The sequence below is a fragment of the Sebastes fasciatus genome, chromosome 13, assembly GCF_043250625.1.
Source record: "Sebastes fasciatus isolate fSebFas1 chromosome 13, fSebFas1.pri, whole genome shotgun sequence".
NCBI classification, from domain to species: Eukaryota; Metazoa; Chordata; class Actinopteri; order Perciformes; family Sebastidae; genus Sebastes; species Sebastes fasciatus.
In genome coordinates, this window is record NC_133807.1 from 24,576,266 (window position 1) to 24,600,759 (window position 24,494).

The 24,494-nt window shown below is 42.0% G+C and overlaps 2 protein-coding genes across 3 annotated transcripts in view; one reads left to right on the top strand and one right to left on the bottom strand.

Moving 5' to 3' along the window:
* olfm2a (olfactomedin 2a) overlaps nucleotides 1-19,862 on the bottom strand; it is a 74,864-nt gene extending 55,002 nt beyond the window's left edge. Inside the window, exon 1 of the mRNA XM_074656365.1 lies at nucleotides 19,425-19,862. Coding sequence (XP_074512466.1) covers nucleotides 19,425-19,484 — 60 coding nt within the window. The 5' untranslated portion in view covers nucleotides 19,485-19,862. The remainder of the gene's footprint in view (nucleotides 1-19,424) is intronic.
* rdh8a (retinol dehydrogenase 8a) overlaps nucleotides 1-24,494 on the top strand; it is a 180,740-nt gene that overhangs the window by 43,111 nt on the left and 113,135 nt on the right. The window lies entirely within an intron of this gene.

A 24,494-nucleotide genomic window follows, 5' to 3' on the forward strand; every position in this document is an offset into this window, starting at 1 on the left:
ACCTCTTCCCTCGCCACTTCCTGCTGCTCTGTAGGCGGTCTGTGAGCGTTACTGGCCGGCTGGCGAGAGAGCTAAGCCCGTAGGCGATTGTGGAGCTTTTCACCTCCAAAAAGACAGATGAACAAAGGTTCCCATTCATTTATAATGGACGTTTATGTTGTGATATTTAAACAAACTATCCGTCAACAAGTGTTCAGGAGAAGAGTCCATATGAACGCCCCCCTCTTGTGGTATTCACAACCTCGTAAGTGGAAAGATTCTGAAAGCTCCGAGTTCACGAGTTGTGACGTGTTTGTTGTCGTTGTCAGAAATGGCGGAGGCCATGGAAGTAAATTTTTCGGTGCACAATAAGTTAAAATATTGTGATTTTAGTCGTATATTGTTTTACTTCGTAATTATATAATATGTCTGAGGAAAATGTTGAAATTCCCAACAGCCTCATCTTTTTTCCTCTGTGATTGTCTTTGCATTTCCTGCATTATGTTACCCACTTGCTAGCTTGCTAAATTGTTAACCTCTATGGCTATTAGACGTTGACAGTAACGTTGATATTGCCCGTTTAGCAGCAGTGTTCTTCACGACTTAACCACTTGAACGCCAAGCATATGTGTACACGACATCCCATGTTGTGAATACAAGCTCACGAGTTTCATCTGAAGGCTTTATTATCAAACCGGTTTGAAATTTTTCTTCTCATCTTGTGATGCAACAAGATGCAGACATACAGTGTATATATCTATCTTGCTACGATGCACACAAGCTGAATAGTAAATAAACAAGTGCACACTCTAATCATCATGAGAGCAGGGTTTTTTTTATCAGAGCATGACGTTTCTGCCCCCCTCCTACTGAAATGCCACTTTATATCATTTTCGTCTCTCATCTTGTCTGTCAACACTTCATCCTTTCTTCCCGCCGCTTCCTGTGTCTCTCTCTCTCGCGCGGCGAACGACAGGATGCACATGCCATTGTTTTTGTCACGGTCGCGGCCGTATTGATTAAGCGATGTGGAGCTAATTAAAGACAATGTGAAAGGAGTGTCGGTGCCAGTGAGGGGAATAAAATCACGGTGACGGAGCAATGGGCCCCTAATTATTATTCTCCTTTTGGTTAGGATGGGAGAGATAATAACCCTGCAGGCACAGTCGGCAGGCACACGCTCTGTCTATTTCTCCCTCTATCCCTGCCCGCAATCTCCAATTTTCATTTCCAGCAACTCTGCTCTGTCTTTTCCTCTCTCTATCTCTCTCTCACTTTACAACCACGCTGCCCTGCTCAGCTACTCCACTGGGCACTAATTCAAACCCAGTCCACATCCTCTCACTTTGTACTCTCTGACACTGCCCACCGACCCTGATCACCACAGCATCTTCACTTCACAGCACCTGTCTACAGCTGAATACATGCCACACATGCACGGTGTATGCAGGGGGTTTATTTGTAAATCCTTTTTAAAACACTTTCCTTAGCTGTACTTGATGCTGCACAGTAACATCATTTGCATACACATATGCATACCCATTGCCAAGAGTATTACTAAGGGCTTTTTTTTAAGAGTATAGAAAAAATGCATTTTGTTGTTTGTACAGGCTGTCTTTGAGCGTCTGAGGCTGCGGATTATTGAAAAAAAAGGTGAAAAATGTTGCAGGCGAGTTCAAGGCCTTTCTTTCAAAAAAGCAATGTTTTGTTTGTGCACTCCAAAAAAATAATGAAAAGGGCATAATGCTGGATTCACACAGGAGGACTCGCTCACTTGAAAAGTTCCTTTCCACTGATGTGCTTATCTAAATCCTTCTGATCTATGAAAAATGAATGCAAAAGTCAGTGCGTTACATCATTTCCCACCAATTTAGTGCAACCCATCAAAGCTGGATCAAATCTCTTTCGGTAAATGTCATCAACGCTACTCCATTTTTCTTTTCCTTCAATATGATACTGAGTCCCCTACTTGTGCTTCCTACTTCCAGATGTGGCGTATTACACACTGCTGCTGTATCTGTGTGTGTTTTGTAGACTTGGAGGAATCCCAGGGGTTTAGAATCAGGCGGCATAATGTAATGTAAGCTGGTGTTCCTTCCACTGGAGCATCTTGTTATCTCCTCTCTCCTACATGTAGTGTCTCTATCAAAGGGCCTCTCTACCTTGCTCACCGTGGGGCTGCAGAGAGAGCAGCTCTGCCAGCCTGCTTGATATGCAGCGGCGTCTGGTGGCTGCCGGGCTCCCACGCCTCCCTGACTGGAGCCTTTAAGCCTTGGCGCAGTCAGAGAGAGAGCCTCCCCTCATCAATGGCCCTACTGAGTGGCTGTGACAGTGCCACGTGGAAAACACATCGATTAAATGGTTCCTCTTGCCATCCGCTTCTGCCGCGGCGCACAGCACTCATCCTTCATTCCCCCCAAAATGAAACCCCTACAATTGAGTTAGCTTTCAACATGGGAGGCAGTGCTGTCACACCTCGCACATGGCTGCGAGGAGAGAATACTCCGGAATAAAAGTAGCATGTGAAATGGGAGGAGAGGGAGACAAAAACGGATAAAAGAGGCGTAGTACAGTCTGAGGAGTTCAACCGAGATTTACATTTTTATCACCTTTCATTCAATGTCAATTGCTGCTACAGCTTTACATAACATCAATGTCAGCAATCTGTAACTAAAGCTGTGGTAGGCAGGTTGGAGCAAATAGGATTTAAAAAAAAATATTCTTATAAAATGGTCACTATATCCTGACAGTAGTGCATGAGACAGGTAATCTGAAAAAAAAATCATGTGCCTCCTAATGGGATGTGCAAGATTTCACAGACCGGAGGAAAGCAACCAATCAGAGTTGAGCTGGAGGCTGGAGGCATCTCTGAGCAGCTGTCAATCACTCGCAAACTCCGATCAAACGGTCAAACTAGGCAGCACTGATCAAATATGAATCAATATTCTGTTACTGTAATGCCTATTTCTCACATAAAATGTGTTCAGAAACATATTGTAGCAGTTGCGTAAATATAAACGATGCAACTGGGGCCAAGAAGCTGACAGGGGCTCAAAAATCACCTTCCTACACTGTCCACTCTGAATCCGTTATATGCACTTCTGTTACGTCATGTAAACAAACCACGTAGGCTACCTATCAGCTATATGCTCGAGATCAGCGTGGAGACATAACCACTTATCTTCCTTCGCTTGTTCTGTTTTAAATCTCATATGTTGGAAAATGCGCACCTACTGTAATTTGTGTCTGTGAGAACAACGGGTGACTGAGTCGAGGGCAGGCTGTTAATTTAGCGTCGATAAATTTGCCACTCCGGTTGCTGTCCGCGGTGCTGATCTAAGGCTGGTTTGCAGTATGGGAGTTGCATGGTGAGCCTCTCCATGGTGGCATAGCAATTGTCTGGAGTGGTTGTGTGTGTACGTGCTTGTGCGCGCATGAGCTTGCTCTTGTGTTTGGGGCGAGGGCTAAAAACAAACATTTGCACTGGGTCCAATCACAATTATGTTACGCTGCTGTATTGTAGTGTATGGTTTAGCTGTAAAATTAGAAAGTTTGTGACCCGGCCGCCATGTTGAGATCAGTTGAGGAAATACCAAGCACCGCCCACCAGCCAAATCAAACATTCTCATTTTACAGCTAAACCGTACACTACAAGATGTTTGTGAAAACATTTGAGGTGAGAAATAGGCATTACAGTAACAGAATATTGATTCATATTTGATCAGCGCTGCCTAGTTTGACCGTTTGCGAGTGATTGACAGCTGCCTCCGTTGAATGAACCACAGTCTCCCGTCATCGGCTAGATTTTTTAAAGCCTGAATACAGAGCCACGAGGAGGTGCAGAAGTCTAGTTTTCTCTCAGAGTACTTGAATTACAAAATGCTGAAAGGTTATTATGGGATTTTTGCCCAACAATGCCAAAACTATTCTACCTACTGCCGCTTTAACCTGAAGAGAAAACTGTGCTGATGCTAAATGAATTCGACATAAAAACCAAACCTTTCTTAAAGGAAAACAAGATTTCCCGAGAGTACTGTATGCCGTCCAGCCATGTGATCGAGCAGGTGGAGGCAGGATTCTGTGTCTGGTGTTTGAGAATGCATAACGCTCTCTGATACGGGATGTGTGTGTCTCGTGATAAAAGCGAAGAGATGTGAAGAAGAGCACCGTTCAAGTAGCAGCTTGCCCAATCTGCTCAGTCTTATGAAAGCTTTTGTATCGGAGCGGGAAGAGAGGAGCTCTAGGCGCAACAGCCATATTTATATTCCAATCTTCTACACAGAAACCCACATTGCCAGGCTCATAAAAGATTCATCGAGCAGGGGGAAAGCAAGGTCGTACAGAAAACTGGTCAGGAGGTGCCTATGCTGCAATGCAAAAAAAGAGCAGATGGACGCAAAAAAAAAATCATTGGGCGAGTCCCATGGTGGCAGTTACTAGGGTGACGTGTGTTGTTGCCCTTATTAGCGGTGTCCAGCGTTGACCAGATGATCTGCGCTCTAATTGGCATCTGTCACTCATACCATAACCTGCGACAGGATCAACAGCCTCAGCCATGTTTGGTGGTATCGATTCAATGCGTTGTTTGGCTCTTTGTCTGCTGTGGATCCCGTCGCTGACATGTTTGTGAACTAGAGAGCAAAGGGTAGACGGAGACAACCGTGTGTGTGTGTGAATAGAGAGACGGCGTGTGCGCGTGCATGCGTGTGCCTGTTCTGGGTGTTGTCAGAGAAATGTCACTCTTGCTTAGAGTCACTGACATAAACCTCTGGGAGTCCTGCACCCTCCAGCACACTCACACAAAAAGGAAAGAGAGAAAGTGGGGGGGAGAGAATGCGATATAGGGATGATATTCACCCCACCAGTCAAGCTGATCCCTCCATACACCGTTGACAGCAGGCATACAAATAACATCCTATATATTATATGAGCACACAGGGTATTTTGAGACATCATTCATCAGTCATTGTGAAATTGTCTGGAAGAAAGAATTAGGGGTCAAAGGGGGACACATGTAAATCCTTTTCTTTCCTCCCGCATTTATAAAAAGTAATCAGTCCCTGAGTGTACAGATGGCTGCTGGTTAGCTGCCAGGTTAACCATGTCTGTATAAATGAGAACGCGCTTAACAACTGTATTCAGTGCTCAGTCCCAAAAGACCTTAAAGACCTTTTCTAATGATGATTATGAGCCGCCCTGGAGTCAGCCAGCTCAGTCCATGGGATCGTTAATGGTCATTTTAGTTCAGCAGGCCGCTGGGTTTTCAACAAGACAGAAAACAGCAACAGAGGTCATTTAGAGCCCACACAACCCCGGAGCATGAGGAGTGGTCAGTCTGTGGCTCTGGATGAGTAAGTGGTCATTTAAAGCACAGACTAAATATCAAGGTTACCAGACTTTACTATCCGACTTTGACAATCCCGTTTTGAAGCGAGAGTGTCCCCGGTCCTCTGTAATATCTGCAAAATACTCAAATTCCCATGTATGATTTCAAATCTTAAAAAAAATCTGAATCATGTAAGGGATCTGGTTTTGTCTGTAGGAGTGTCAATCAGTGGGGAGTGTGTAGGTGAAAAATAAGACTGGTGAAGATGCAAAAGACCTTTTATTTGCATAAAAGATCTGAGTTTGCGTCTCTGCAGAGGTTGGACACACTGGTTCGTATTTCTGGGTACATTGCTATATCAAAAACCATAATGACCCTCCATGTTGGCTACCTTATTCCGTGTAATGATGAACCCCCCTCTAACAGTTTCCCGTAAGTCTGGCCTGTTCTAGTCTAATACAAATATAAAACAAGATATCTCATTGCAATAACAGGATAAAAGTCCCGTTTCCCACTGGCTGTTCCTGCACTATCTAGTCGATCAGGTCAATAATGCAATGCCAGAATGTTTTGACGTTAACCCTTCTATGTCAGCATATTGTACAGAGGTTATATATGTATCTTTACAGTGGTTAACATAGGCCTGTAAGTGTAGAATCTTTCCACCACAAGTGTCTTATACATTATATTATAGCCTGCAGTTTTCTCCTTTTTTTAATACCAGTTCAGTGCCCATCCAGAACAGGCCGATTGCTTGGCCTCCGGACGTTCTGCTTGCAGCGTTGTTGAGAACTGCAGTATGGCTGCTTGCACCCACCAAGTGAGAAGTTAATTGGATGAACAGTTCTCGAGATATGCGAAGGGGTGTCATACATACATATGCAGACAGACAGACAGACAGACAGAGATTCCTCCCTTTATAACTACTACAGCAAATTTGCCATGGTCACTCAGAGTCCACCAAATGCTATTGCAATAACCAAATGTGGTCGCAATAGCACAAAACTTTTAGGAGACATGATAATTTTTGTAATATAAGCCTTTCCCACAGCATTTGAGCTAACTTTGAGGGCCAGCTGTAGCAAAACTGTATGGAACACCAAAAATCCAAAACAGTAACATTTCCTGGCTTGGTCCAGAGAAGTTTGTACCAAATTTTAGACAATTGCTCAAAATGTGTAGGAGTAGTAGCAAAAAATCTGATTTGGACTTGGGCTGCACGATTATGGCCAAAATGATAATCACAATTATTTTGATCAATATTGAGATCACTATTATTTATCACAATTATTTATTGATTTTACAGACAATATACAATATTTTTATGGCACTTTCACATTTAAATAAACAGAACATTGTTTTCACTTCCATGCTGTGCTACTTAAGTCGAGGTTCATAAGTTGTAGGCCGAAATGCAAAGTTAATTTTTATAGCGTCACCATCTAGTCAAATTGCACCACATTCGACAGTGTACTCTATTGGGTCCCCAGCAATACACCTGCCAAGTGTGAAGTCGATCAAATGAGCGGTTCTCGAGATATGCGAAGGAAATACAGAACGGCATACAGAGATTCCTTGCTTTATAGTTAGATACTGTATGGAGTTAAAGTACCAGTGAAATGGAAGTAAGAGCATCTTTAGCTTCTGTACTGTGATGTATCTCACAGTGGAACAGGATATTTGAGCGGTGTACAGTTACATTACAGTCACAACTTCACATTTCGTTGGACCGCTTAAAAGTTGGCGGGCTTAGAATATAGTGCGATACCTCCCCGATAAAAGTTCAGATTGATGGATGGATGTTATGATATTATTGGTTGGCACTAGGGTTGGGAAATTTGACGGTACATACCATGCAACATTAGAAATGTGTTCACCTGTAGAGATCTGGCAATACCGTTTCCACCGCGGTAGCAATTTTCACGTGATTTTGTGATCTTGCGATATCGCAATCTCGCTGCCTCGCAAAGTGAAGTTGTAAATACAGAGCAGCTGGAGGCCTCCCAACTCTGAGGAAGAACTCTGGTTACGTGATGACCAGACATTTGCACACTGTAGTTTATTTTGACAGTGTATTGTCATCTGTTTTTTAAATAAAAGCTGAACAAAATGCTGCAGGAAAAAGTCAAGTCTTTTTCTTTTCTTTTGGTATAGCCTTGAATACAAATTGTTTAGATTTTTATATCACTGGCTGAAGTCAGGCTGGTATTTATTAGCAACTTAAAACCCTGAACACGTCCAAGTCTTTTGTTTGAGTCTTTTGTTTGTAACTCAAGTGTTGTCTCATGTGTGGCAGTTGATATTGTTTGTATAGAAATTCCAAATAAAACAAGAAAATAATAAAATGTGGTGAAATACAGTATGGATTTTAAACCATTTCTTAGCTGAATTTACAGAACAATTACTGCATTGTTGTATATTACATATACTGTGATAGAGGATTTTGGCCCACCTCTAGTTGGAACTAGCTTACATAAACACACATCATATTTTGTTTTACAGGAAGAAAAGATTATTTGATTTTGATATAAAAATACGAAGAAATTTACTTTTTGTCATTTTTCTTTGCATATATTGTTAAATAGGTGCACGATATGACCGGGGGGTGATCTGAAAGGGTTAAAAATGTCCACAGTTTTGTTTGTTTCGGGTAGGGCTGTGCAATTAATTGAATTTCAATTGCGATTTTTACTTCCAAAGATTATGAAAACAAGATTAATCGATATAAAACGTTTATTGTGCCGCATTTTGTTTCTCAATGACGCTCGCATTTTGGCGTGGGTTATAAATCTAGCGCACCCCTTTCCTTTAACGGTGCAATTTTGCCCTGCTCGGCGGGGCTTATTTCCTCCATGGTGGTGCACGGCGACCAGCTGTAGGACAGCTTGGAAAGTTCCGGGATGAAGGTGATGTTTCTCAGGTGTGTTTGGGCATGCATCTCTGCAAACGGTCGGCTAGTTGGTTTGTGTACAACGCACAGAGATGGCCGCAAACAGGCAAGTAGCCGTGTGTCTACTGCTGTGAAAACCCCAATTGAGGCGCATATTCCGAATGAGCTGTATACATGTCCAAAGAATGCTCCTAAAACCCGAAAAATATCGGCATATCCCACATGTCTTAACTGGAAAATGCTCCATTCGGAATAAAGCCTAATTCAAAATCACCAAACAGAATATGCTCTTTACATGACCCATATTCTGAGTGATAGTGGATGAGTGTGCATGTAAGCGTCATTGAATAGTCGTGTAAAATAATCCTGATCTCAATATTGACCAAAATAATTTCGATAATGATTTTTGCCATATTCGAGCGGCCCTATAGTTTCAGGTCAGGAAGGTCATGCGTGTTTACACATGTACCCACACGGAAAAGGCCACTCCAGCTGGAAAGGTGAGGCCATGCTGACATGTCACACCCTCTCCACCTCAGGGGCCCAATCATGACGGGGACACAGCGTCAGTCTGAGAGTCAGGCCGCTGACCTCACACGCTTCTCTACCCGGCCTTCCATCTGTTGACCAATTACCACGCAGACCGCCGCCTGCCTCCGTGCCTCATCCGATGCACTGCAGTAGTAAAATCAGTCACCCATTCCACCCAGGGCCGCACCGCAAAAAAAAAAGCTCACTGCCACCATCATCACACGCTAATTTCACCCCTGTGTGAGTCATCTGCAGACCACATTTATAAAACTGACCCAGAAACAGGTACAGCATCATCAAAAAGCAAAGCAGTCACACAGGCACACAAACATCCCTGTCCATTAAAACACACGCATAATAACCACCCCGTCTTCTATCCACACGGACACACACACTGTACTCGTGAGGAAAATGTACAGTATTGCTCTAGCTCTTAACCGCAAACACCACACGTTTCACACTTATCTTAACTTAAAAATACATGTTTAACCCTTCGAGGACCAAATGTATGTTCTCAGATGGCAGACGAGTCCCCACAATGTCACTGTGTGGGCTGATAATTTGTCCCTACACACACACACACACACACACACACACACACACACACGCATCCCTGATGATGAAGCAGCGGGCAACATGAAAGCACATCAAGCATTAAGATGAGGGAGTGAACCGCGGACAGCACAAAGACTCAACAGCTCTCTGTGCTCCGGCTCCTCTTTTCTTATAAGCAGCATCTCTTTTATGAAACGGATCTCTTTACAGTGGTGAGACTCTGACTCACACAATGTGGCGTCATTATCGTGCACTGATTTCGAGCTCTATACCCTAATCAGTCATGACACAAGCACATACTATTCAATCTCTTCAAGCAGCACTGAATCAAACATAATGCAACCTCATTATCTGTGGCTGATTGTGAAGCAGCACCTTTTGTATATTAATGGGGAGTGCATGAAGGTGGATGCAGGCATAGTGGCTAATCCAACCCGGCCCGCTCACTTTTACTCTCCCACATAGTACTCGACATGATTGTTAGTGACCGACGGGCAACACAGAAATTAGGTTATGTGGGTTTTCTTATTTAACAGAGTGAAAAAATTACACTAAGCTTACATATTATTGACATGTGGCTCATATTATAGCTATACTAGTGTACTTGTTCAAACCATAGACTGCATATATAGATGGACGACGCGTCTCCACTTCCTCCCACTGTACAAAAATTAAGCCAAAATATCCTGGATACGGAGCTGCCATCTTGAGATTTTGACGTCATTTGGACCCCGAGTCTGCACAGTAGTGATCGGCTGTCTGGAACTGATCCGGCTCTGACCAATTTGGTGCTTTAGGCAAGATTTTAGCTGGTGCCCCCTACGTTTTGTGTGCTCACACACAACCCTGCTGGGTTCTTAAACTGTTATTTTTGTGCATACAGGATTGATATAGCCTCTCAACCTGCTTATAATATAGCTATATTCTTGGTGTACTTTTCCTATTTTGAACTCTCTGAATATGATGGTGGATCATCTGACTGGCATTAACATTACTGTCATTTGAAGGCTGTTGCAGGTTTCAGTTTTTAAGATAATGGACATACAGTGGTATCATATGAATCTTGAGACTGCTATGAATCCGTTGTCACCAAACATGTCATTCTAGCTTACTGGGAAAGGGGCTAAATATCGCTCCAAAGTTGAGCTGTTTTTACCGCGAGGTCCGCGCCACCTCAGCTAGCGTGAGCCACCTAGCTGCTACGTTAGCACCAAGGTAGCTGTTTGGCTAGAAAGTCACAACAACTAACTATAATATCTCTATAACTACATCTATGATCAAATTGACACATGTTCTATTAGACAGACTGGTGACGGTTATGGAAAGTTAAAGTTACATTTTCTCTCTCGTACAATTCCCGGGTCTCCGGCTAATTTAATTTAAACCAAACGTATCAGAAAAATGAACACTTGAATATACATCAGCATGATAAGAACTACCTAAAATGACAAAAACCATCATAGGGAAACATTTATTTGACTTGTGCTTTGACTTTTTAGTTTGGCCCATGTCCCATCCGCTTACATGGAGGGGGCGGGATTTATAACCTATACTGCAGCCAGCCACCAGGGGGCGATCGAGATATTTTGGCTTCACTTTTAGGGAGCTGTCATGTCATCCATCTTTATATACAGTCTATGTTTGTATGAGAAAATGAACGCTGCGTGAACTGCATGCAAAATGTCCTTGTATTAGATTTAAAGTTGCATCTGTGTGTTGCAGCTTGACCTTCCGAAAGGCTTGTGTGGTCACGCAATGTTCAGACAAGCGCTGGACCTGTCGTAGCATAGCAAGGTGATTTTAACAGTGGAGTGCGTGTGTCTCTGCCTCTCACCGGCAGATTTACACCCCTGCTCCTGCAGCTTTTCATTTGTTTAATTCTCTCGGTGGAGGTTAGGCTGCTGCTGCTTGGCAGAGCACACTCTGTCCAGCCCGCCACCTACAGTCGTGTCCTTCCTCCTGGGAAACGCAGACTCGCATCTCTTTTTCCTCTTTGACTGTCATCCAACTGCACGGTCGCGTTCCTCCATTTTTCATAAAAGCATTTAACAGGTAGGCTCACTGATGACAATAAAGGCAGAGGGGAGAGTATTTTTTACAAGGTTTGACTAGCTTCAGTGTTTTGGTGAGACTGCTGTGTAATAGGCTTTTGGCATGGACACAAGGACAGACATTTACCACAAGTGGCTTGATTATAGTCATGTCTGGGGGAGCGCTTCTATTGTGATCGTGCTGCTTTGCTCTCGTTGGATTGGCACCAGGAAAAGAGATTTTTGGCCAAAGGGTCACTGCCGGGTCGGAGGACGGTTTAAAGCCGTCTCTATTTGGACATAATCCAACCCAGCTGTTTGTCCTGCATGACTCTGATTAAGCCGAGGCTTGTCCTTGTTGTCCGCACATGCAGAGATACTGTAGATAACGTTAGCAGTAGGTCATCTTTACATCACTTTTCCTGTTCCTGCTATATGTCAGGTTTGTTAATAATACGGAGTCTTCTCAAAATAGCGTTATCATAGCTGCTGTTTTATTTGACTCAGTAAAACCATCTCAATTCAGTGACACTATTACAGCACTCGCATAATTAGCTCAATGTAAATAAAATTGTGCCAAATGATGTTTTAAACAGTGTGATTTACAAGTGCCCGTTGCTGTTTAGCTATAAATCGACCCCGGCTGGGCGAGTTTCTGGTGCAATCATCACACCAATCTAGAACGAGGAAACACAACTTAACAAGGTCCTAAATGGCAGTCTGTTCAAACTGATTGTTTATCGCGATCCCTGGTGAGCGAAAGGATCAAGTAAATTACTGAAAAATCTAGCCAATTGCTTACACAGGGTTCTGACTCCCTGTTTGAGAATGACAAGCAATTAGGTTTTCTCCCCCCCTGCACTTGGTGTTTGAAGAGGAAAAACACCAAAGAACGTGTTCATTTCCATCACTCTCAACTACTGCTAGTGTTGGGAGTCTTCGAGGCCAGACATCTTAAACCAATAACTGTATTCCTCTGGCGCTCCCCGGCTCCACTGGGACAACAACGTTTCTTTTTTGCCTCCAAACCTGAATGTGAATCTTTCAAGTACATGAAACAATCTTTATTCTCGTCAACTTAAGCAGAAATCGAGCAGCTACAGAAAACGGAACAAAAATCTTTTGTCCCCTTGAACAATATTACCTCCTCACCTTTCTGTCATGCTCTTTTAAATCAGTTTCATGGTTGGACGGGAATATTAGTGGCACACACATTGTTGGGATTTCTTCTAAATACATACCCATTTGAGAAGTCTTTGTTTTTACAAAGAAGTTATATTTAGTCGTGAAGTTTTGGGGCAACTGTCGCCAACAAAATTCAAAGTTTGTGATAAAAGGGATATTTCACACTGCATTTTCTTGTGGTCTGAACTTGTTTGTGTTTAACACATAAACATTAATATCTCATCATCTCATCGTTCACATAATTCTAATATGCAACATTAAATCCTAGGCTACATTCTAGGGATGCACGATATGGATTTTGTTCAACCAATACAATAACTAACCTGCTTCTCATGGCCGATACCGATAAGATAACTGATAATTTCACATTTTTGTGTTTTAAAAAGAAGTTCCTAACCCGTAGTTTATGCACAACTGAGGGTAAGAAAGCCAAAGATGTAGTGAACAAAGATGGATGATTTAATTAGGGATGCAGCGATACCGGATCGGATATCTGGCAGATACTGACTCAAATAGCTGGATCGGATATCAGAGACAATGTGGGCCGATCTATTCAATTCAGTTCTATGTTTATATACTACAGTATATTATATACTGGAATTTTAATTCCTGTTTAAGTTTTGACCAATTTGTTGCGGCATTAAAAAGGTTCATTTTGAAGATTTTTTTGCCAAGTTGTTGGGAATATGATTTATTATATTAATGATAAATAACAATTCACTAAATGTATGTTATCTATATATTTATCTGCTATAATTTCATTAGCGGAATAATGCATAATAATATGAGGCTGTAGCTCAATGGGCAGAGCGGGTCGTCCTTTAACCACAAGGTTGGTGGTTCGATCCCTGGTTCCTACAGTCTGCACGTCGAAGTGTCCTTGAGCGAGACACTAAAAGCTGCTTCTTCTTCTTCTTCTTCTTTTTCTTTGGTCTTTGCCTTGGTCTAATATTAAATGGTCCATTGTATTTTTGACATCTTGAGTAGAGCTGCAATAATTAATTGATTAATTGATTAGTTGTCAACTATTTTGATAATTGATTCATTGGTTTGAGTAATTTTTTTAAAGAATTTTTTTTTTAAATCCTCTGATTCCAGCTTCTTAAATGTCATTATGTTCTGGTTTCTTTACTCTCCTACGACGGTAAACCGAATAGCTTTGAGTTGTGGACAAAACAAATCATTTGAAGAAGGTCATCTAGGGCTTTGGGAAACACTGATCAACATTTTCAACCATTTTCTGACACTTTATAGACCAAACAACTAATCGATTAATCAAGAAAATAATCAACAAATTAATTGACATTGAAAAGAATTGTTAGTTGCCGCCCTAATCTTGAGTACATTTTGAAAAAGTCACTTAAAATGAATTTACAGTGCTGCTGCTTAGGCTGGTGCAGTATACTGTATACTATAGGGGATGCATAGTAAATGAATTACTTCCAAATGCACACACACACACGTATATCAGTATGTCCTGTCATGCATGGCTTGTTGTGCACACAAGACATCTGTGCCAAGGTCAAGCAGGTGCCCATCTGTATCACTAACACTAAGGACCCCTGGGCTTCATGGCTACTTAACAAACACATGCATCTAATTAAAGCCCTGTAAATATTTCATATTTGGCCTGTGGTGCTGAGACGTATGACATAAGAAATATGTGGATATCTCAGCTCCGCTGGTAGGGAGTGTTACCCTCGTTGCAGTAGATACGCAAGAACTCATCAATTCTTTATGTTCGCCGTGCAATCTTAGAGAGACTGGTAGCGTCATATTTTCTTTCAGACCCTTTAAATATTTAATGTAAACACTTACAACAAATTGTCCCCCAAGGCCAATTACAGTATGAACTCACTGAAGAAGGGGTTGAGATATGATAGCGAGTCATCAGCTACATTTTCCGTGTCACATTCGCGAGTGTTTAACACTGACATTTATTCCTCTTTATTTATTGAAGAACGTCCTTAGTGCTGCTGTGTGGATGGGTGTAGGTCAGGATAGACCATTTGTGAAATTGAAATTTTTTTTACTTGAAGTGTTAGATAGTAGATTTTAAACTAGTTTTCAGTCGAGGTTAAATTACGCATCAGGAAACTTTATCAGTAATTTAATTTAAAGGAGGTTAAAGAGGCACTTGAACACGTCTTCATGGTGTCATTCTCGTGCAGCTATGGGATGTGTTCAGTGTGATTGTTAAATTAGAGCCTCGGGAACTCCTGCACCTTCTTTCATAGTACCACTCCAAATGAAATCAATTTGTTTTCATCTAATACCATCTGTGCTGTACACGTTATAGTTTGAACCTGCTGGCACACAGGTGTACAGTCTTGTTCATCTGCGTACATCCTGTAGACTGAAACATACTCTATATAGCTTCTATTTCTCTTAAAGGTCAACTGCAGTGTAAACCTGCCCTGTAGAGATGACATATAAAACACTTCATGTATGCTGCAACATGCTGCATGGCCTTCACTGTTTCTACATGTTACTGCATATTCCTCAGTCTGATAAATCTGCAACAATGGGCCACATCTTGAACATCTTGACCTCATGAATATATCAAACGTCGTGGCAGACAGATGTAACCATAGACAGTTAAATGTGTGGAAAGTCCAAACTCCAAAGCATATATAAGCTGTAACTACATTGTTTAGATCAGGGCTGCCCTTGGCCACCGATCCTGACCGACTTTACTGTTTTTCGGAGGCTGTAGCAGACTCTGTTTTAGAGTTAGAGTGAAGGTATGGTCATGTTAGCTTGTTGGGAAGGAGGCTAAATAACTCTTCGAAGTTAGGCTAAATTTTGGCGAGGAAAAGCCTGCATGGCCATTTTCACAAACCTCTCACCTCAAGATACGGCTGTTCAATTAATCAAATTTCTACATGCAATTTTGGCTTCCAATGATTATGAAAACAAGATAATCAACATAAAACTATTATTGCGACGCATTCCGTTTCGCAATGACCCTCTCGTTTTGTCTTGTGTTATAAATCCAGCGCACCCCTTCCCTTTACAGCGATGCACTTTTGCTGTCTTGAACCACGGAGCCCATCCATTTTGCCATGCTTTGTGGGTGTGAATTCTTGTTGCCGTGTCATCGCCATTCATTTCCATACAACCAATGTGCTTATGATTAAATCGTTTACAAGAACACAAAGTTTTTCATAGATCTAGCCGCTTAGTTTAGCTCTCAAAGTGCACCAGATTGTTGCATTTAACTTTAAAATGTATGCTTTAAAGTGTTTCTTTCTAAATGCATGATGTTTCCAAAGTCAGTGAGCAATCGTATTAAATAATTGTGATCTCAATATTGACCAAAATAATGGTGATTAGGATTTTTACAATAATCGAGCAGCCCTACCTCAAGATATGTGAATGAAAATGGTTTTGTATGGGTACCCACGAGTCTCCCCTTAACAGACATGCCCAGTTTATGATAATCACATGCAGTTTTTTGCATGCAGAATAAATGTGTTTTTTTTGCCTATTGTAAAATTGGTGTATTTGAATATTTCTGCATACTGGGGTCTCTAAACAGTCTTGGAAATGCATAAATCTGGTATGCCTGAAAATGAGCCCAATTGTATTCAGCAGGTGGGTTTAAGGTGTTAAAGGACCAATATGTGATATATTTACTGTAATAAATCATAGAATTATCATATGTCATCAGACATTAAGGAAACATGCTTAGTTGATATACTGGCTTCTCTGACAACAATGCTACAGCCAGTATGTTCTCCGTTGAAATCTCCATTCCGGTCCAGAACGTCTGTTTTGGTTTTGGCCGGCGTGATCCCGTCCACTGCCCGTTTCAACACCCTGTTGCCACATATGAAACAAACTGGCCCGCAAACACATCCTTCTGCAGCCATGGAAGCAAACAAACCGACTGGATCAACAGAGATAACATAACATTAGATTCTACCAGACATCTCTCTGTGGTCCGTGTGCAGCTGGGTTATCAAGGCAGCGAGTATTTGAGACACACAGCCGGTGAAGTGATTCCGATAACTGCTGCTGGCCAGAGTCTAACGCTGTGATGCTAACACATGCTAACTGCTATCAGTCACACCGGAGGAGCGGACGGGCCACGGCTCCAATGTTTTGAATTTGGACTGTAGTACCCATTTTAAAACGCTAGCTGTCAGTACTACATATTGTTCCTTTAACTAAAAGTTAAAATAATATTCAATTGGGGGAACTTGGGTTCCTAGTACCATTTTTGCATCCAACAATACAATACAATAGATGTTTACTTTTGGCACATTGAGTTCCTGTTTTGACCCTCCAAGGGAAAAAGTTTGGGCACCCTTGGTTTAGATGCTATGTTATACCTCTGTGTAATATATATATATATATATATGTATATATATTACTTCTTTCTCTATACATACTACTTATTTCTCTATACATACTACATTCCTGTCTACACCTCTGTGTACATATATTACTTCTCATCATGCATATACATACTACATCCTGTTTACATTCAGTGTTTCCATCTGAAACACTGTCTTTAACTAAATTACAAATTTACATTCACATTACTATTTACTTGTGTTTATATTTATTTTAACTGCACTATTTTATGCCATAGATTATCATTTTGATTTTACTTTTACTTGTGTGTGATTTACCCTTACATATATATATACATATTTTATGAGCATTGTTGAAGGAACCTGAGACCAAAAGGTTTTCATTGCCAATGACTGCTTTGCTGGAACTGACAAATTGACAAATAAAGAACCTTTACTGGTGAGGGACCACACTATGGTCCCCCTCACTGTTACTTCCATCTCTTATATCACTTTAATATAGATTATATTGTACATGGATACATGCTGTTCCATTTGTTTGGCACCATTTTTTATTTCTAGTGTTGTTGTTTTTGTAAGGCCGTGTGATCTGTGTGCATGGCGGCCTTGGTGCCAAATGGTGACACTCACCGCCAATGTGGAGGAGGAGGCTGCTGCCTGTCTGTGCTGCTGGATTGACTCAGACTGCTGTTTTTAACCGAAGGAGGCGCGACACGGAGCTGTCCGTGGTCCTGAATCTATACTGCTGCATGGAACCAAAGGTGTGAACGATCATCAGCTATTTTTATGCTCCCTATCCCTAAATAACAGCCATATTGCTTCTTTTTTTTTGATACTTTATTTGTATTGCTTTTCCAGACAACACATAGAACAATAAAACAAAACAAAAAACATGAAAGGATATAGATTGCCCTGTCTCTACAAAGTTTTCTTATTGCTATGACTTATTCAATGGTTCATTCCCTCATCTTGTCGTTGACATGGAAACATTGTCCATTTCTCCCACTTCTCTCCACATTGCTCCTCTCGTGTTCTTATCCTACGGGTTAACCGTTCCATATCATATATTTCATTCACACTTCATCCATCTTGTGTAGGTGGTTCTGCCTTACACCATCCCTTCGTAATGGCCTTCTTACAGGCCGCCAACAACACTTTCAGCAGGTATCTGTCTTCTCTTAACACAGTATTTCCTGTCATATTACCGAAATACAGTACTATACATGACTTGGGTATATCATAGCCCAGAATTTTGCAAATAACCTTATGAACATTTCCCCAAAACTGTGCAATCAGCCATGTAGCAGACTACACTTTTCTAACCTGCCATGGCTTATATATGTGCTCAATGCTGCCTGTATGCATGCTGACCAGCTGAACCCCCATCCATGCAAGTTCAACTGCTCCTGCCTGGACTGAAAGCTTTTCTGGGTCAAATGATTTACCGTCCTTCACTCCAATTCGCAACTGTCACATCAGACCTCGTCATTTTCAACCAAAGGGACGCGGTGTGTGTGTGTGTGTGTGTGTGTGTGTGTGTGTGTGTGTGTGTGTGTGTGTGTGTGTGTGTGTGTGTGTGTGTGTGTGTGTGTGTGTGTGTGTGTGTGTGTGTGTGTGTGTGTGTGTGTGTGTGTGTGTGTGTGTGTGTGTGTGTGTGTGTGTGTGTTTGTGTTTGATATGCACTACACACACAGCACGCCACACACTCGGACACACGTCACACATCTTTCTGGATCTACAACCATTTGTTGGCGCCTCTCTGGTCTACACTGCTAATTACGCACAGCTCGTATCCACACAGCCACAAATCACACACACACTCTCTCAGTGTTGGGCGTCCATCGCTCCTCGGTCCTTTATCAGCTGTATCTCTGTGTGTGTGTGTGTGATGTATAGAGGGAGATAAAGGTAAAGGTAAACAACGACCTCCGGGGCATCAGAGAAATCAATACTGTCAAAGGGAACAAGCTATACTCCATATTTTCCCCCTTTTCAAATAATGTAATGTTAGTGTTATTCCACTCATACTATACAAACTGCATCAAGATGTATGTCTGTCAGTGTGTGAGAGACTTCAGTTCCCGGAATAAGTGAGTCAAGTTCAGGTTGGATTTATCATCAAACTGCAGCTCTGCTCATGATAATAACATAATAATATGTTGCGTAAAGTTTCTATATATGCTTCTATGGTTGCAGACTGAAAGACGACACCAATTTCCCTATTTAATGCTGCAACATGCATACAGTCTTTGCACTGAGCTCTCTCCTTTTGCAGTAACTGTGATACATCTTTTATCACAGTATTGCTTCTTTACTTAAATGATCCACATTGTTCTTTTTACTTATATATCTTTTTTTGTATATATGTGTTTCCCTGTATCTATTACTGGCTTATTTTATATTAATATTAGGTTTATTAAGTTTTTTTTGTATCGAGAATGTTATTTTTGGGGACGTTTGTGATTGTTTGTTTTTGTAAAAAAAAACAATAAATATAATATTGAAGAAAAAAAAAATGATCCACATGTCCATATCCAGCTTTGGGAACTTTTAAGCAATGCTTTTTCATCTAGCGTGCAAAGCGTCGGAGGTGCTGGAGTCCTTACCTGGCAGCAGGGCAATCCAACTAACATCACCAGCAGGAACATGGCACTGAAGAGATGCATCCTAGTCGCAATGATAGCGTCCCAGCCGACAGCTCTCCTCTCCTCTCCTCTCCTGTCCCTTTCTACTGGGGCGGTTTCTTCAGACACAGAGGGATTCCTTTAATGCTGTGTCGGCTGTGCGCCACCGACCTCATCACCAGGACGCACGACAGCCCTCTCTCTCTCTCTCTCTCTCTGCTGTGGCTCTGTGGCTCGGTGTACAGGCGACCAGCCGCGTGGAGCATACACTCTTTTTTTTTGCGGCGGGTAGCGAAAGCAAAACCTCCCCAATTTCCCAGTGTGGAAATAAAAAAAACTCCTCCAGATAACGTAATCGGCCGGTCCTCCTCCTCCTCCTCCTCTTCTTCCTCCTCCGTCCTGCAGAATAACTGCGACTGAGAGAGAGAGAGAGAGAGAGAGAGAGATGGAGAGAGAGAGAGAGAGAGAGAGAGAGTCGCAGAGGTTGGAAGGTGACTGCTGTGCTTGCAAGGTGCCGACGCTAGGAGCAGCACGTCTATGTGCCAGAAGCCCAGCCTCTAAGAAGTAGCACTCTTTGACGCAGCCAAGCTTGGCCGCGTGTGTGTGTGCAAGTGAGAGAGAGAGAGAGAGAGAACTGACAATATTCATGCTCCAGTGATTGGAAGACATGCAACTTAGATAGATGGATAAATGGGTACATGGCTATACGGAAAGAAAGAAATAAATAAAGAAAGAAGGATGGATAGATAAATATAGGGATAGAAAGAAAGTTGGATAGATGGATGGATATATAGAAAGAAAGAAGGGTGGATAGATAAATTGACGGATGAATGGATAGAAAGAAAGAAAGAAAAATATGAATAGATAAAGGGGTGGATGCATGGATATATGGATAGAAACAAAGAAGGATAGATGGATAAATAGAAAGAAAGAAAGATTGATGGATGTAGAAAGAAAGATGGATAGATGGAAGGATAGATGATATATGGGTGGATAGAAAGAAAGATGGATAGATGGATGGATAGAAAGATGTACAGATAGAAAGATGGACGGATGGATGGATGGACAGATAGAAAGATGGATGGATGGATGGACAGATAGAAAGATGGATGGATGGATGGATAGACAGATAGAAAGATGGATGAATGGATGGATGGATGGACAGATAGAAAGATGGATGAATGGATGGATGGATGGACAGATAGAAAGATGGATGGATGGATGGACAGATAGAAAGATGGATGGATGGATGGATAGATAGAAAAATGAATAGATGGATGGATGGATGGATGGACAGATAGAAAGATGTACAGATAAAAAGATGGACAGATGGATGGATGGATGGATGGATAGAAAGATGGATGGATGGACAGATAGATGGATGGATGGTTGGATGAACAGATAGATGGATAGATAGATGGATAGAAGCGTTGCTCCCAGTGACGGATGCTTTCTGCTCCACTAAATGTTTCCACTCCACTGACAGCTACCTGAAGAAAGAGCTGACATTTAGCATTGATAATGTCTGGCTGCTCATGAGCCCGCTGGTGAGTGATAACTGTGAGCATTGTAAAAAAGATCGAGACAGCCTCTGTCAAATCTACATTAATACCATCAATTCAGCGCCGACGCACATCCAATTATGCCAAAATAGAGGGATACTCTGGGGTTTAGGGAAACGATAAAGATTATTCTTTCGCCGATTACAATGGAGATAATGAATGTCGCTAGCTAACAGAGATAATTAAATGATGGTTAGGCATCCTAATAAGTGTTTTCCAGGCCAGGTGAGATTGTGAATGGGTGCGCACACAGCCTGAGTGTGTTTATTTATTTGTGTGTGTCCATGTGAACTGTGTCACAGTGATTGGATGGTGTGGGCCTGTGATTCCCCCTACTTCTCTGGCAGCCTGTGTTTGTAGCTTCCAGCCATCCTCCTGAATTGGGAATGAAAACTCTTTAACAGCCTCTGCTGCCCGTTCTATCCTCACCCCTTAATAATAGCTTACAAAAAAACAACGTTTTTCAAAGGTAAATGCACAACATGTCACCTGTGGTGAATCCCCCCCCAAACCACAAAGACAAGACATGAAAAACACTGTTGCTGGGAAGAGTGTGTTCAGCCCTCCCACTCCATTTCCCTTTTAAGAAATTCAAAGAGACAAAGCCAACAGAATGTGCCATATTTCCAACCAAAGTGACCTGAGCAGATCCTTTGTGTAGTAAGTGACAGCTGGTGCTTTAATGCACTGTTGTAGGCTTGTTTATAATTGGATTATGGTATGACAAAGGAGACAAGTAAAGCCTGTTCTTACTTGGACTATATTTAAAGTCAGAGCCTTTTACTCGCATAGATCTAACATTAACTAATATTATGAAACCCTCTATCATAAAGCAGTGGTGAATATTTTTAGAGTTTGGATGGGTTCAACAAGCACAAAGCTTTCATCCAGGAGACCGCTGTTCATGTCTCGTGCGTTACATTTCACTTTCACGTTACAAGTAGCTGTTCGTTCGTGTCCTGTGTTCACAAAGTTCAGTTTAAGTTTCACTTCACAAGTAGTGATGTTAAGCCCTACCATATCGCTTTTTTCCTGTGGTTTTATTGCCTGAACCTAAGCAAGTGTTTTTGTTTAATTCACAACATTAAGAAGGTGTTTACTATGACCTAAAAGTGACGCTGAGGGGTCTGACGAAGTGTCATCGACATTACAAGGACATTCTGCATGTCATGAGAACGCATTTCAGCATTTTCACGTGTCGTTTGTACGTCTCTTTTCGTGTATAAATTTTACGCCACGCAACAAAACTATGGTTAAGTCCACAGTTAGGTTTAGGCAACAAAACCATTTAGTTAAGTTTAGGAAAAACATCATGGTTGGGCTTAAAATAAGTACGTAAACTAAGTAAAATACGTACGGAAACAACATAACGTGAGTACGGAAAAAACATGTCAAACATCACTTAAAATACGTCACTAACGTAACTTTAAAAAATAACTCAACAACACTTTAGGACACGAACCCTGGTCTCCTGGTTTAAAGTCCTTCATTTCTGGGACCCATCCACCTCCCCTTCCGCCCGCCATAAGCGGTCTTTCTCACTTTTTATTCTATGTCACTATCTCTGAGCTGGCATATTTGCGCATATGCGTTTACATTGCAGTCAGTACAGAAAACATGGCGTACAATTGACACGCCAAAAGTAAGAATGGTGTTCTTATTACATGCTAAATGCCTTGAGAATTACCGTGTCATTCATACGCCATTTAATGCAACCGGGCTGCACTCACACACTGGGACAAACTGGACTGGAGAGCTCCGGTTGCTTTAGGGTTAATCGTGATTGAACTGAATCAAATGTGTTTGTTTATGGTTTTCTTTGTGCAAAGCACCAATTGCCACATTTTTATTTTTCATTTCAATTTTGTTGGGTTTTTCTATCCCATGCCCCTTTTTTGTTTCTTAAAGGTCATTTATATTGTAGCTATTTTACTGCTATAACTCAGTAGAACCCTGTGGCTCCAGTTTATTGTGGCTTTTAACACTTGGAACAGTGGTATTAGTTCATGTAAGGCATTCAGAAAGGATTTCAGATCCGGCGGTGTGATGGCTTGTGCCTTCCGGCCCCTGTACGGTTCAGCAGAGGGTTGACTCTCTCCACCCCTGCTGCTGCCCTCAGTGGCATGGTGCACACCCCTCCATTTTCCCAGCAGGAAAAACCACAAGGAGGTGAAATGAGTCGCTGCGGGGGAGCGAGGGAGGGGTGGTGTACAGTATGAGAAAGAAAGAAAAGAACGCAGGAATTATTCCTGCCTTCCTGTGCTGTTGTATTCACCATTTATTGTATTTTACTGTTCCATCCTCTGCTCAGATACATACAGCAGAGCACGAAGAGGAGATTAATAGAGACGCTCAAGGCTGCCAGGGTGAGTAAAAGTGATGTTGAGTCATTGCATGGGGTCAGAGTGCCAGTGTTTTTAAATGGTCATGCTGAGGATATACACTGCACTAACCGACTCCTCCCTTCTCGTGGTTGCTCTCCTCCGTCTCCGTCTCCATCCCCTACAGTTACTGTTTAGAGGCCTGGGGCGCTGGGTGAGCTGGGGGCGCTGGGGGAAATGTTTCTGAAGTAAATGCAAACACAGCATAACCCATTTGTCAAAGATGCAACATTTTTATCCTCGATCAGTCCAAGAAGGCCAAGAGAAAGGAGGAAATAGACCTTCGGGGTTACTTTGTGTCCTCTCTCTTCCTGTCACCTCACTTGTGACTGCAATGTGTTAAGATGGGTTATACACTGTACGATGTGAGCCCGTTTCTGGCCTGAATTTTGAGCCACACGACTCATTTTAGTGTCGGACCGAATTTCAGCTTCATCGGGGGTCGTTTGCCGTGCAGTGTACCGAGGTCCGATTAACTCCTACCCACCGGCCGCCGGACAGTCGGATGAATTTCTGACATGTCAGAAATCTTGGTTGCCCGTCCACAGGCTCTCGTACAGTTGAAGCAGAGCCAAGAGCCGATTCCCCAACGTCAGTGCCTTTTGTCTACATTTTTTACAGTAATCAGAGCATAGCTATCAAAATAACAATATATTAAAACGTAGCTTATATCCAATTCTCTTTGCAAGATGGACAAGCCATACTGTCCACGTCATCCTAGCAACCTGCAATTCCATATACTCCAGCGCCTCTTTTTTTTTTTTAGACGTTTCAGCAGACAGGATGGCACAGATGATCAAGGTAGCACCTTTCTGCCTTGTTAACATTGTGACCCGTACAGACCTCTGCTAGCAAACAAACATTACCTGCCTCGGAGCTTTCTAACAAATCTTTATTGATGACTGTCAACAGCCAGAACGGCCCTCAGGAGCCGATGGGCTGATGGGATTTTTTCTATTTTGCACGTACAGTGTGAGCACATAAATCGTGAGCATTGGCTTTACATCACAAATGATCTACTTGTAGGAATTACACAACACCATGTCTAAAATCGTACAGTGTATGCCCAGCTTTAGGCAGATGTGGCACTTAAATCACCAATTTTGTAT